Raw genomic sequence first — 14,210 nt, forward strand, 5'->3', positions numbered from 1 at the left:
AATGACATCTCTGGATCTGCTGGCAATGCTCCTCTTAATGCAACCTAATATGCCATTAGCCTTCTTGGCTACAAGGACACGCTGTTGACTCATATCCAGCTTCTCATCCACTGTAACCCCCAGGTCCTTTTTTGCAGAACTACTACTTAACCGGTTGGTCCCCAGCCTGTAACTATGCTTGGGATTCTTCCATCCCAAGTGCAGGACTCTACACTTGTCCTTGTTGAACCTCATCAGATTTCTTGTGGCCCAATCTTCCAATTTGTCTAAGTCACTCTGGACCCTATCTCTGCCCTTGAGCGTATCTACCTCTCCCCCCAGCTTAGTGTCATCCGCAAACTTGCTGAGGGTGCAATCCATCCCCTCATCCAGATCATTAATAAAGATATTGAACAAAACCAGTCCTAGAACCGAACCTTGGGGCACTCCGCTAGAAACCGACCACCATCCTGACATCGAGCCGTTGATCACTACCCGCTGGGCCCAGCCTTCTAGCCATCTTTCTATCCATCTTACCGTCCATTTATCCAATCCACATTCCCTTAACTTGCTGGCAAGAATATTGTGGGAGACCGTATCAAAAGCCTTGCTAAAGTCAAGGTATATCACATCCACTGACTTTCCCACGTCCACCGAGCCAGTTACCTCATCATAGAAGTTAATCAGATTGGTCAGGCATGACTTGCCCTTTGTGAATCCATGCTGACTATTCCTAATCACTTTCCTCTCTTCCAAGTGCCTCAAAATGGATTCCTTAGGGATCCCTTCCATGATTTTTCCAGGAACCGAGGTAAGACTGACCGGCCTATAGTTCCCTGGATCGTCCTTCTTCCCTTTTTTGAAGATGGGCACTACATTTGCCTTTTTCCAGTCATCCGGGATTTCTCCCGATCTCCACGATTTTTCAAAGATAATAGCCAAAGGCTCCACAATGACATTTGCCAACTCCCTCAGTACCCTCGGCTGCACTAAGTCCAGACCCATGGATTTATGTACGTTTAGCTTTTCTAAATAGTTCCTAACCTGTTCTTTACCCACCAAGGGCTGTCCATCTTCATCCCATCTTGTGTCACTTGGCGCAGAAGTCCAGGAGCCGACCTTGTCCGTGAATACAGAGGCAAAGAAAGCATTGAGTACTTCAGCTTTCTCCACATCATCTGTCACTAGGTTACCTTCTTCATCCAGTAGGGGCCCCGCCCCCTCTCTGATCACCTTCTTCTTGTTAGCTCCTCCCAAGGCCAATTCAGCCTGCCAGCCGGGAGAGGAATGGAGTCCTTGCGGCATCCCGGGGGGGTTCAGCGACCCGAAGAGGCTTCAGGCCAGGCTGGGGAGGGGTCATGTTAAAGGTCTGTGGGGCAGAGGAGTGCCAAGATGCCAGGATGGGCGAGTGCGCCCAGCGTTATGTCCGCTCTCCTATTGCCAGAGCCGGCAGGAGCCCGTCCCGTCCCGGTACGTCTAGACTCCACCCCTCTCTTGACAGAGAGATGTAGATTAGGCACGTCGAAATTGCTAATGAAGTGGGGATTTAAATATCCCGGCTTCATTAGCATAAACATGGCTGCCACTTTTTTCCGAAATGGAGCTTTTTTTATGTCCCTCAAAAAATGAGGTTTACAGGATCTGTCAAAAAAGGGTTTATTTTCAACAGATCCACATCTAGACTGCCTTTTTTTCCCAAAAAAGCTCCGTTTCGAAAAAAGTGGCAGCCATGTTTATGCTAATGAAGCGCGGCATATTTAAATCCCCACTTCCTTAGCAATTTCGACGTGCCTAATCTACGTCTTGCTGTCGACAGAGCAATGCAGTCTAGACGTACCCACAAGCCCAGGCGGGCGCTTGCACGGGGCCATCCGCGGTGCCCGAGCGTGCTCAGAGGCCGTGCAACACACAAAGCGGGTTTGTAGCTCACTCCCACTCGTTGCTTGAAACGTGCCTGGCTCCGAAAATACAAGGCAGCTGGAAAAGGCTTGTGGGCTCCCCAGGCCCTGGGAGCCAGCCAGGGATTCGCTTCTCGAGGCCTGTCGTCGTACTTGCAGAATTGCAAGCTCTGGTACCCCACGGATCCATTAACGGATGAAGAATAAAGCAGCCGCTGCCCCATTGCCAGCCCCACCTGGGGCTCGATCGTAAGTGTTCCTCAGTGTCTCCTACCTAGCGCAGTCCTGCTGAGCGTGTGAAATCTGACCTGCTCCCAGCGCTGGCAGGCCCAGCTTACACGCTATGCAGAAATGAAGCCAAAGCAAATCATAATTCAAGGCTTTGTCTAGCTGAGTTTTGTCTGTAGCGCCTATCGCTTTGTAACCACCGTTAGAGGACCCTGTATCTCTTGTGGCTTCAAGAACGCTCATGAAACGCTGCTGCAGAAATCTCTGGTCGCGCCCACGAGCCCTGCAGCTTTCGGCACTGCTGCAGCCAGTTTACGGCAATTACTGCTGAGCCGCTGGCTCGGGGAATCCTAGAGCTGGCTCCTTTGTGGTTGGGGTAGTCACTGAGTCCCAGCCTGCAGCCAACGATCCAGCACTGAGCATGGGCAGCGTGAAAGAGTCGGCCTGCAAAGCCCTCCGAAAGGAGATGCTGGAGTCTGACTTGTAGCCGCTCAGAGAACTGCCAGGCTCCCGGCTGCTCACTGGGGGGGCAGTGATGCCTAACGTGGCCGGTACCTGGGCTTTAATCTCCCAAAACAGAACCCTCATGAGAAACCACCCCAGCCTTTCGGTTCATCTTTGGAACAACCCGCCAGGCTCACTCTGTGCCCAGGGAGCTTCCTGGACAGGCCTGTGCTCCCTGCGCCTGGCGCTGCTGCTCTTCCCAAGCGGGAAGGGGTTTAGGCAGCTGCAGGTGCATCTGGCCAAGTTCAATTCACTGCATGCGCCGTCCGGCACCGTTCCGTGAGCGGTACAACACTGAGGAATCCAGGCCCGTCCAGCCGCTTCACACTGTCTGCTCCACAGCGGGGGGCCAGATCCCACTGAATTCAGTGTGTCGGGCTGACATGCCAGGATTTGCCCAATAACACCATCACACACTACACATTCAAATGGGGGCAACTGATCCCTGGAGGCCAAAGGAAGCAGAATCCCCAAGAGCTCTGTGCACTTTGGATGTGCATTTGGTGCCTCGCACAGTGGGCAGTATTCCCGCTAATTCTGCCAACCGTGTGTGGAATAAATTTTGTTATGGGCGCCAACGCACGGGTGGATGTGCACCGCCAGTAGAAACACATGCTGCTGGCTGTGGGTGCTCTGTCAGTCAGCAGGGTGGTATCTGAACCTCTCAAACACTTAGCGTAAAGGGAACACTGACAGCGGGGTCCCGAACCCCCGCAAGGGACGTCAGGTGCTACTGCAATGCCACACTACGGCCGGTTGTGAGCCAGCCCGTTGTCTTGGTTGCTTGGAAAGAAATTCGACCCTCATTGCAAACTCAAAGAAACACACGCACGGCTCCAGCACTGGCCGATGCTCTTTGACTGGCTGCCCCAAGGCCGTCGCAGAATCTGGTCTCAGCACAGCCGCCAGAGTTCGCAGGCCTCCTCTGCCGTCATGCCTAGTCTACCAGTGGCAGGCTCCCTCTGCACAGCACCCTACTGAGCTGGGCCAGCCGCCCCAGGGACTTGTCCTCTGCCAGCCCCCAAACTGGCAGGGTTGCGTAGCCAGCAAAGCGGTGACCAAGTGCCAAGGGGCACATTGCACCCCCAGCTGCGCAGGGAACAGCTGACAGCCAGCTGAGTGTCAGCCCTGCAGGCGGGGCAGCACCGCGCTGGGGCCGCTTTAAGGCCGAAGTTCTCCACGCCACGCCAGCGTGGCTCTGTCTCCCTCGGGAGGCTGCAGCACCCAGGGACTCGGGAGCGAGGAGACGGCTCGTTTGCAGGCTTCCAAGTCATGAGGTGACATTTTCCTGCATGTGCCTACGGGCTCCCCTGTGGCTGCCCAGCCACGAGGTAACTAGCCGTCCCCGCCCCAAAGCGCTTCTGGTCTGAGCTAACACGCTAGCGACAAAGCAAAGCAGAGAAGAAATGTCCCGTAGCCGCCTCTGAGTGGCATTTATGTTGGAAAAGGCTCCTCCAGTTCCCAGCCATCTCCCTCCTGGGAGCCGAGGGCCAACTCAATCCCGGGCGTGGCCCTGCAGATTTCACCGCCCCCCACGACGTGTTCCTCCCCCCGCTGCGCTGCAGCCCCTTTGCGCTAGCCACCTCCCCCGCTGCCCGGCTACGGGGCATTTCCCTTTGGAGCCCAGAGACGGGCAGCGCTGAGCCTGGGCACGGCAGCGCTCGGGAGGCATTTCTCTCCTCTCTGCATCTCTAATTGCACTGCCTGCCCTTGAATTTACATACAAGACTTAAAACACAATTAATTTTTGGCAGCCAGCAAAGCCCAAACGAGGCTAATCCCTTTCGGTTTTTCATCGTTATCTCATTTGAGCATTTACCTAGTTAAGCTCCATCGGCGGGGGGGGGGGGGGGGGGGGCACTTCTCTGAAGAGACGCTGCTCCCCCTGGAAAACACCCGGCATGCCAGAGGCCTAGCGGCTGCCCAGCACAGGGCTGGAGAGCCACGGAGCAGAGCCAATTTCTGCACCGCGCTCCCACCCCCGGGCCCTGGGGCAGCTCTTGTTTCTCTGGATCCAGGGCCCTGGGGCCATTGTCGGTCTGATCAATGGAGACAAGCCAGGGATAGAACAGCTGGGAGGTGGCAGGTTAAAATTGCCTGTGTTGGCGGGGCAGCGCTGTGGGCTCTGGGCAAGGGGGCTCTGAGCAAGGGCGGCTTAGGGCCGGGGGGGCTTAGGGCCAGGGGGCTTAGGGCCGGGGGGCTTAGGGCCAGGGGGGCTTAGGGCCGGGGGGCTTAGGGCCAGGAGGCTCTGGGCAAAGGGGGGGCTTAGGGCCAGGGGGCTTAGGGCCAGGAGGCTCTGGGCAAAGGGGGGGCTTAGGGCCAGGAGGCTCTGGGCAAAGGGGGGGCTTAGGGCCAGGGGGCTCTGGGTCAGGGCTGAGTTGTCTGGGACAGCTGCCTGGAGGATCAGGACAGGAAGACCGGGAGCGCTGTGGGTCTGTGGGCCAGGAGTGAGGTGCCCCCCAGTGCCCAGCCCCCACCCACACAGCAGTGAGGTGCCCCCCAGTGCCCAGCCCCCAGCCCCCACCCACACAGCAGTGAGGTGCCCCCCAGTGCACAGCACCCAGCCCCCACCCACACAGCAGTCAGGTGCCCCCAGTGCACAGCCCCCAGCCCCCACCCACACAGCAGTGAGGTGCCCCCCAGTGCCCAGCCCCCAGCCCCCACCCACACAGCAGTGAGGTGCCCTCCAGTGCACAGCACCCAGCCCCAACCCACACAGCAGTGAGGTGCCCCCCCAGTGCACAGCCCCCAGCCTCCACCCACACAGCAGTGAGGTGCCCTCCAGTGCCCAGCCCCCAGCCCCCACTCACACAGCAGTGAGGTGCCCCCCCAGCCCCCAGCCCCCAGCCCCCACCCACACAGCAGTGAGGTGCCCTCCAGTGCACAGCCCCCAGCCCCCACCCACACAGCAGTGAGGTCTCAGTATCTCTCCCTGCAGCGCACTCCCTGGTTCTGAGTCTGGCCCCTCTGTCCCTTCGCTCAGTGCGAGGCCTCAGGATCCTCCTGCACATCCGGCTCCCATCGCAGTCCCTCGTGGGCTAGAACCCGACACCTCCCTGAAGCCCTGAGTCCCCATTGGCCACCTGTGGGGAAAGCGGGGGAGCCCCAAGCCTGCCCTCCCCCCGAGCCCCGGAGCTGGGTTCACGTCTCCCCCGGCTGCCCGGTCCCGCCAGGGATCCGCCGGCGCCGTTGTGGGCTTAGGCCGGGGCCTGTGTCTCTCACGACCTGGCTCCCAGAGCCGCTGCGTTCACCTCCCTGCAAAGGGCCTGGGGCCGCTCGCCCAGCTCTCGGCGAGCCTGGCGGGGTGGGGGGCACCGGGGCATGCCGAGGGGAGCTTTGCTAGTGTGTGGCCTCCCCATTTGCCCTAGCAACCCAGCCTCCCTGGGCCACTCTGGAGAGGGGGGCCCTGGTTTATAGAGAGGCCAGGGCAGGGCGTGCGACTCCCCACAGCACCTCACCCTGACGAGTAGGGCAGCTGGCCCTCTGCCAAGGGGGCTGTTTGGGGCCAGCTGTGCTGGTGGCTTGTGGCCTGCCAGGAGTCAGGGCTGATCAGAGGGGGACAGCCGCATGGCCCATGGCCAGTCCCCAGAGCCATCCTGCCCCTCGTGGGATGGGGCCCCGCTCCCCCCCATGAGCAGGGACACTCACGTGTACAAAGGCTGTAGCTGTAAGTGTGACGTCTTCTGTGGGGCCTGGTAGCCGTAGGAATCGAATCCGCCAATGAAGTCAACTGTGGGGAGGAAAGAACAGGAAGGGGGGTCAGCAGGGGCAGGAGACATGGCTGGAGCAGGATGGGGCAGTGGATTTGACTCCTTCCTTCTTCTCTTCCCTCCCTCTTGCCCCCACTCCAGGGTAGCAGCCCAATCTGCGGCAACAGGGCTCTTCCTGGCGGGTGCGATGTGCCAGCAGGACCCTCGTGTGACTGGCTGAGCAGGAGAAAGCGTTTGAGGCAGAGCGCGTCGGACTGCGTGAGCGTGACAGGCAGAGGCCGTGCATCGGCACACGAACGCGCCCCCTGGGCCCGATCCCTCTCCCCAGTGGTGGAATCCACAGGGACCCCCGAAGTCAATGCAGCGTCCCAGACAGGCTAGTCTAGACTACGGGGTTTTGCGGAAGAGCAAGCGCGCTCTTTCGGGGAGCCCCGTGCACCTCGTTTCACAAGGCATAAGGGCTCGGCCAAAAGAGGAGCCTTTTCTGCAAATGGAAAAGGAGGAGGGAGGAGCCCCTCGGAGCCGCAGAGGCTGGGAGGAGATTTGAGCTGATCTCTGTGTGCGCGCGTGTGTGATTGCTCAGTCGGGGGGTTCTTTCTCCTGCAGTTTGTGCTTTTCTAGCCACTTCCAGGATCTGAAGGTGTTCTGCAGAGGGGCTCCAGGGAAGCTAATCCCCCGGCCCTGGTGCAGGCTGGCATTGCTACGCCATGTGACACGTGGCACAGGGAGGAGAAGGATTTTCTCCGAGTTCCCCTCCCTCCCCGGCCACCACTAGACCACGCAGCCTTCCTGAAGACAGGGAAGACGAGGGGCTCTTTTCCATGCAGAGATCCCCAGCAAAGGATCGGGCCCCCACCAGGGGTGGATGAGAGTTTTGCGGGGCCCAGGGCGCGGGGCCCGGGGCAGCCGCCCCCTCACCCTGCCCTATATCTGCCGCTGGCCCCCGCTGTGGTGGCCATGTGCAAACGCAGAGCCAAGGCAGTTCTGCTTACCGCAGGGCCCTGACTACCTGTGATCTGCGAAGTGCCGGGACGCTCTGCGGCTCAGTGGACATTCTCTAGTGCCAGCAGCACTTGTGGGCTGCAGAGGGGTCACTCCAAAGAGTGGCGCGCTCACAAGGGACGGTGACTCTTTCACAAAGCTAACGCAAGGCAAATCCTTGCCTCTCCCACCCGCAGTCCTGCCTGTCTGGGGGGCAACTGCCAACATTACCTGCCTGGGCCACTGGGGGAGGAGGGGGGGGTTACATCACAGCGTGTGTGACTTTCTGCTCTTTGCTCCGTGCCAGCAGGGTTCGGTCGCTGCCCTGCGCTTTCGAAGCACGAGGGGAAAGGCTCCATTTTGTGCAGCACTTGCAAAGCAGATCCCGTGCGGGGTCTTGTTCCAGGATTGGTTCACCCCCTTTCTCTGTCACGTACCCTGGCTGCCGAGCCACCCCCCCACCTTTTCTCGACTCACCCTCACCCTTCACCAGCCCCTCTTGTGTCCCCTTCACTGGGTTCCTGTCTCTCCCTCTTGCCATCTGTGGACGTTCTCAGTGGCTTTTCTCTCCACCCCCCACTGCCTCCCATCTCTGACTCCAGTACAAACTGCCTGCCCCCCAGCTCTCAGAACGGCCCAGGGGCTTGCTCCTCCTGACCTTTGATCTTGCCCCCCTCCCCTGCCACTCACTCCAGACCCCCCAATGGCTCCTCAGAGCTGGAGCAAGGGGCAGGTGCTGTGTCGCTCTGCAGCTCCTTCCACTGCAGTTTTTGAACCACGACCCAGTTCATGCCTCTAACTCTCCCTGGACAAATTCCCGTCCCCCTCTCGCCCACGACTGTCTCTCTGGGCCGAGCGCCAGGTGATAGCACCGACCGGTGGCGCTAAGACAAGAGAAGCTGGTCTGTGCTATTCCTATACGCGCTCTCAGCTTTGTCACTTAATTCTTCCCACTGAAACGCCAGGGAGGAATTGTCCTCCAAAGTCCTCCGTGCACTTGAAACCCACACCCTCCTACGGACACCCCGGGAGGTCTGTGAATCCCCTGCAACATGGGCAGCCACTCCACCTGAATGCAAGGCAACTTTTGGACAGGAAACTGGTATTTAAGCAAATTAGATTCTCTCCCCTTTCCCTGCATAGCAGAACCTCCGAAACACTCTGAGGGCACGTCTACACTGCAGGGCAAAAGTCGAATTAAGCGACGCAACTTCAGCTACTTCAATTGAGTAGCTGAAGTTGACATGGCTGAATTTGGCATTTGGCGCTGTCTGCACATCAAGAACACTCTTCCTCTGACTTCCCTTGCTCCTCGTGGAATGAGGGTTCCAGGAGTTGGAGTAAGAAGTCCTCCAGCTCGACAGTATTTCGAAATAACGGCTTGCTGTGTAGATTTTATTTCCAAATAACGTCAGTGACTCCGACATAACGCGGCTGCGCCGATTGTACCCTGAGAGAGCTGGTGTAGCTGATGTTCTGGAAAGATGCACAGAGATATCCACAGCATTTGAGAAGCACTGACTCCCATGGATTATCCTATTAGTGTTCTGGAAATCAGACTGAAGTCAAGGGGCCACCCTGCAGGCCTATTTGTCTTTCTAACTGAATATTCAAGGAGCTCTCAGCTTTCACAGCAGCCTGCGTTTCCCAGTCTAATAAGATATTCCATTAAAAAGATGCATTTGAATCTCAACTACAGTGGCATTAATATTAAAAGTGTGTTGACTGCACGGGTGTGTTTGAAAGCCGTGCGCTGTATGGAATGCAAAGACAGCCCAGCGACAGCAGAGGCAGATACACCCTTTGCCAGGTTCCAACAGACATAACAACATATACAACGGGCGGGGTTCAATCCCACCGGGAGATTTTTATTTTCTACAGTGTCGGTTTGCAGGGCTGGGGAAGGGAAATGAAGAACGGGAGCCAGACTGAGATCACCTTCCTCCCCTAACGAAGGCCAGGGGCAATTAGTGCTGATACTAAGGCAGAGGTGGCCAAAGTGCAGCTCAGGGTCACATTGCCCAATGCAGGTGTGACCCAGTGACTGAACAGCTGCCAGTGCAATGCATTCTGGGACCTGTAGTCTTCTGCAATTCCCTTGCAATTGGCTTGCAATTCCCACTGAGTGATCTCCAGGCTGGGGGAGACAACCGTTGTGAAAGGTGCCTGCTGGTGGAATCTCTCAGGCAGCAGGTGGGAGAGCTACAGGAGGAGGTGGCCAGGCTGAGGTGCATTCGAGGCCATGAGGAATTCCTGGACAGTATTCCTGTGGAGTCCACTGAGGTCACTGACCTAGGAGCTTATGCTCCTACACTTCAGTTAGTCTATAAGGTGCCACAGGACTCCTCGTCACTTTTGCAGATTCAGACTAACACGGTTACCTCTCTGATACTTGACCTAGGATGTGGGACTGTTGACCAGCCACTTATGGAGGAGGCGGTGGTGCAGGGTGAGCACTGGCAGCTGGTTACTTCCGGCAGCAGGCAGTGTTCCACCCCTGCTCCTAACCCTCCCACTGTGTTGTTACATAACCGTTACACTTTACTTTCTGCAGGAGACAAGGAGTCACCCCCCACAGTGGAGGAGACCAGGCCTTGCACCACCAAGGCTGAGCAGTCTCCTGCCACCACTGCGAGGAGGAAACGTAGGGTAGTGGTGGTTGGAGACTCTCTTCTGAGGGGATCGGAGGCACCCATCTGTCGCCCTGACAGTTCAACTCGAGAGGTATGCTGTCTGCCAGGGGCCCGTATCCGAGATGTTACGGAGGCATTGTCGAGGATTATCCGGCCCTCTGACTACTACCCCATGCTACTCATCCACGTGGGCACAAATGATACTGCCAGGTGTGACACTGAGCGGATCAAGTGTGACTACAGGGCCTTGGGAGTACGGGTGAAGGAGTTTGGAGCGCAGGTGGTATTCTCTTCTATCCTTCCTGTCAAAGGTAGGGGCCCGGGCAGAGAGAGGTGCATCCTGGAGGTGAATGTCTGGCTGCGACGATGGTGTCACCAGGAGGGATTCGGCTTCCTTGATCACGGGGTGCTCTTCCAGGAAGGACTGCTTGGCGGAGATGGAGTTCACCTTTCCAGGAGCGGGAAGGCCTTGTTTGGACACAGACTGGCTAACCTTGTGAGGAAGGCTTTAAACTAGGTTCGACGGGGGCAGGTGAGCAAAGCCCACAGGTAAGTGCTGAATGTGCGGGACTGGGAGATGGGTTGGAAATGGGGGTGACTACGGCCTATAATGGCAAGGAGAAAGGAGGATCAGGGCACAACAGGGAGGCAAGATCAAATCAGTATCTTAGATGCCTATATACAAATGCAAGAAGTATGGGTAATAAGCAGGAAGAACTGGAATTGCTAACCAATAATTACAACTATGATATCATTGGTATTACAGAAACCTGGTGGGATGGGACGCATGATTGGAATGTTGGTATGGAAGGGTACGGCTTGCTCAGGAAGGACAGACAGGGAAAAAAGGGAGGAGGGGTTGCCTTGTATATTAAAAATGTACACACTTGGACTGAAGTGGAGATGAACGTAGGAGATAGCTGTGTAGAGAGTCTCTGGGTTAAGCTAAAAGGGGTAAAAAACGAGGGTGATATCATGCTAGGAGTCTACTACAGGCCACCTAGCCAGGTGGAAGAGGTGGATGAGGCCTTTTTTAAACAATTAACAAAACTATCCAAAGCCCAAGATTTGGTGGTGATGGGGGACTTCAACTATCCAGACATATGTTGGGAAACTAACACAGCGAGGCACAGGCTATCCAATAAGTTTCTGGACTGCATTGGAGACAACTTTCTGTTTCAGAAGGTTGAAAAAGCTACCAGAGGAGAAGCTGTTCTGGATTTGGTTTTAACAAATAGGGAGGAACTAGTTGAGAACTTGAAAGTGGAAGACAGTATAGGGGACAGTGATCACGAAATAATAGAGTTCATGATCTTAAGGAAAGGTAGAAGGGAGACCAGCACAATTGAGGTAATGGATTTCAGGAAGGCAGATTTTGATAAGCTCAGAGAACTTGTAGGTAAGGTCCCATGGGAAGCAAGACTGAAGGGAAAAACAACTGAGGAGAGTTGGAAGTATTTCAAAGGGACCAAAAGCAAACAATTCCGCTGTGTAGGAAAGATAGAAAATATGGCAAAAGACCAGCTTGGCTTAACAAGGAGATCTTGCATGATCTCAAAATAAAAAAGGAGTCATATAAAAAATGGAAACTAGGACAACTAACAAAGGATGAATATAGGCAAGCAACACGGGAATGCAGGGACAAGATTAGAAAGGCAAAGGCACAAAATGAGATCAAACTAGCTACAGGCATAAAGGGAAACAAGAAGACCTTTATAAATACATTAAAAGCAAGAGGAAGACCAAGGACAGCGTAGGCCCACTGCTTAGTGAGGAGGGAGAAGCAGTAACAGGGAACTGGGAAATGGCGGAGATGCTCAATGGCTTCTTTGTTTCGGTCTTCACCGAGAAGTCTGGAGGTGTGCTTAACATAGTGAATACAAGCAGAGAGAGGGTAAGTTTAGAAGATAGGATACACAAAGAACAAGTTAAAAATCACTTAGGAAAGTTAGATGTCAGCAAGTCACCAGGTCCTGATGAAATGCATCCCAGGATACTCAAGGAGCTGATAGAGGAGGTATCTGAGCCTTTAGCTATGATCTTTGAAAAATCATGGCAGACAGGGGAGATTCCAGAAGACTGGAAAAGGGCAAATATTGTGCCCATCTATAAAAAGGGGAATAAGAACAACCCAGGAAACTACAGACCGGTCAGTTTAACGTCTGTCCCAGGGAAGATAATGGAGCAGGTAATTAAGGAAATCATATGCAAACACTTGGAAGGTAATAAAGTGATAGGGAATAGCCAGCATGGGTTTGTGAAGAACAAGTCATGCCAAACTAATTTGATAGCTTTCTTTGATAAGATAACGAGCCTTGTGGATAAGGGAGAAGCGGTGGATGTCATATACCTAGACTTTAGTAAGGCATTTGATACGGTCTCGCATGATATTCTTATTGATAAACTAGGCAAATATAACTTAGATAGGGCCACGATAAGGTGGGTGCATAATTGGCTGGATAACCGTAGTCAGAGAGTTGTTGTTAACGGTTCTAAATCCTGCTGGAAAGGGATAACAAGTGGAGTTCCTCAAGGGTCTGTTTTGGGACCCGTACTGTTCAATATCTTCATCAATGATGTAGATATTGGGATAGAGAGTACGCTTATTAAGTTTGCAGATGATACCAAACTGGGTGGGGTTGCAACTTCTTTGGAGGATAGGGACATAATTCAAAATGACCTTAGCAAGTTAGAGAAATGGTCAGAGGTAAACAGGATGAGGTTTAATAAAGAGAAATGCAAAGTGCTCCACTTAGGAAGGAACAATCAGTTCCATACATACAAGATGGGAAGCGACTGTCTAGGAAGGAGCATGGCGGAAAAGGATCTAGGGGTCATAGTGGACCACAAGTTGAATATGAGTCAACAGTGTGATGCTGTTGCAAAAAAAGCAAATATGATTCTAGGTTGTATCAACAGGTGTGTTGTAAGCAAAACTCGTGAAGTCATTCTGCCGCTCTACTCTGCACTAGTTAGGCCTCAGCTGGAGTACTGTATCCAGTTCTGGGCGCCACATTTCAAGAAAGATGTGGAGAAATTGGAAAGGGTACAGAGAAGAGCCACAAGAATGATTAAAGGTTTAGAGAACATGACCTATGAAGCCAGGCTTCATGAACTGGGCTTGTTTAGTTTGGAAAAAAGAAGATTAAGGGGGGACATGATAGCGGTTTTCAAATATCTAAAAGGGTGTCACAAGGAGGAAGGAGAAAATTTGTTCCTCTTGGTTACTGAGGACAAGACAAGGAGTAATGGGCTTAAAGTGCAGCAGGGGAGGTTTAGATTGGACATTAGGAAAAAATTCCTAACTGTCAGGGTGGTCAAATATTGGAATAAATTGCCAAGGGAGGTGGTGGAATCTCCCTCTCTGGAGATATTTAAGAACAGGTTAGTTAGACATCTGTCAGGGATGGTGTAGACGGAGCTTGGTCCTGCCTTGAGGGCGGGGGGCTGGACTCGATGACCTCTCGAGGTCCCTTCCAGTCCTATTAGTCTATGATTCTATGATTCTCTGGCCACCGCTTTGTAATTAAAGCAGCTGCCGACGGCTCCCTTTTGGTAAGCAGCACCCAGCAAGGTGCCAGTGTGCCTCTGTTTGCCCAGGATTGGACACTTCTTTCTATAGCAAATGCTAGAGGCCAGCTAGGGCTGTCCTTTGTGCTGCATCTCTTAAGTTATGGCAGGGCTACAGCATGGAGCACTTTGATGTGGACACGTGATGCCAATGAGAGAGAGGTTCTCCCACTGGTGTAGCAAAGAGGGGTTAGGTCGTCTTAACTACATTGCCTGGGGTGAGAATTTTTCATGCACACAAGCGACTTAGTTAAGCCAACCTAATTTTCTAGTGTAGACATCAGACCTTAGACACCAGAACTAGTAGTCACTAACCCAGCTACCGTAACTAGCATGCAGAGACAGACCCCATCAAAGGCTTCATTGGTATACTCAAGCAAGAGCCAGAATGCTTCTCAGATAAACCCCCACGGTGGGCTGGCGGAACCACAGGCTCAGCCCAGAGTTAGCAGAATCTTTTCAAGTGTCTGAAGTTTCAGATCAGCTTTGAACCTGGAGCCAAGTCTTGCCTTGCTTGCGACCGACCCTCCTTCACAATCCCAGCGATAAGAAAGGTGGGAGTTCCAAGGGGGCCCAGGGTTTCAGTGCAGCACGAGACCTGTGTGTTCATGAAGAAATGTGAGATTTGCACATGCCGTTTGGGCAACCATTTTGGAAACTTGGATCTTCTGGGGGCAGCCATTATAGACTCACAGAAATGCAGGCCT

General features: G+C 54.2%; 1 protein-coding gene across 1 annotated transcript in view; it reads right to left on the reverse strand.

Moving 5' to 3' along the window:
* Nucleotides 1-14,210, reverse strand: part of NKAIN1 (sodium/potassium transporting ATPase interacting 1) — a 211,299-nt gene that overhangs the window by 21,397 nt on the left and 175,692 nt on the right. Inside the window, exon 6 of the mRNA XM_075908789.2 lies at nucleotides 6,258-6,339. Coding sequence (XP_075764904.1) covers nucleotides 6,258-6,339 — 82 coding nt within the window. The remainder of the gene's footprint in view (nucleotides 1-6,257; nucleotides 6,340-14,210) is intronic.

This window comes from Pelodiscus sinensis, chromosome 26, assembly GCF_052426305.1.
Source record: "Pelodiscus sinensis isolate ZL-2025 chromosome 26, ASM5242630v1, whole genome shotgun sequence".
In the NCBI taxonomy this organism is placed as follows: domain Eukaryota; kingdom Metazoa; phylum Chordata; order Testudines; family Trionychidae; genus Pelodiscus; species Pelodiscus sinensis.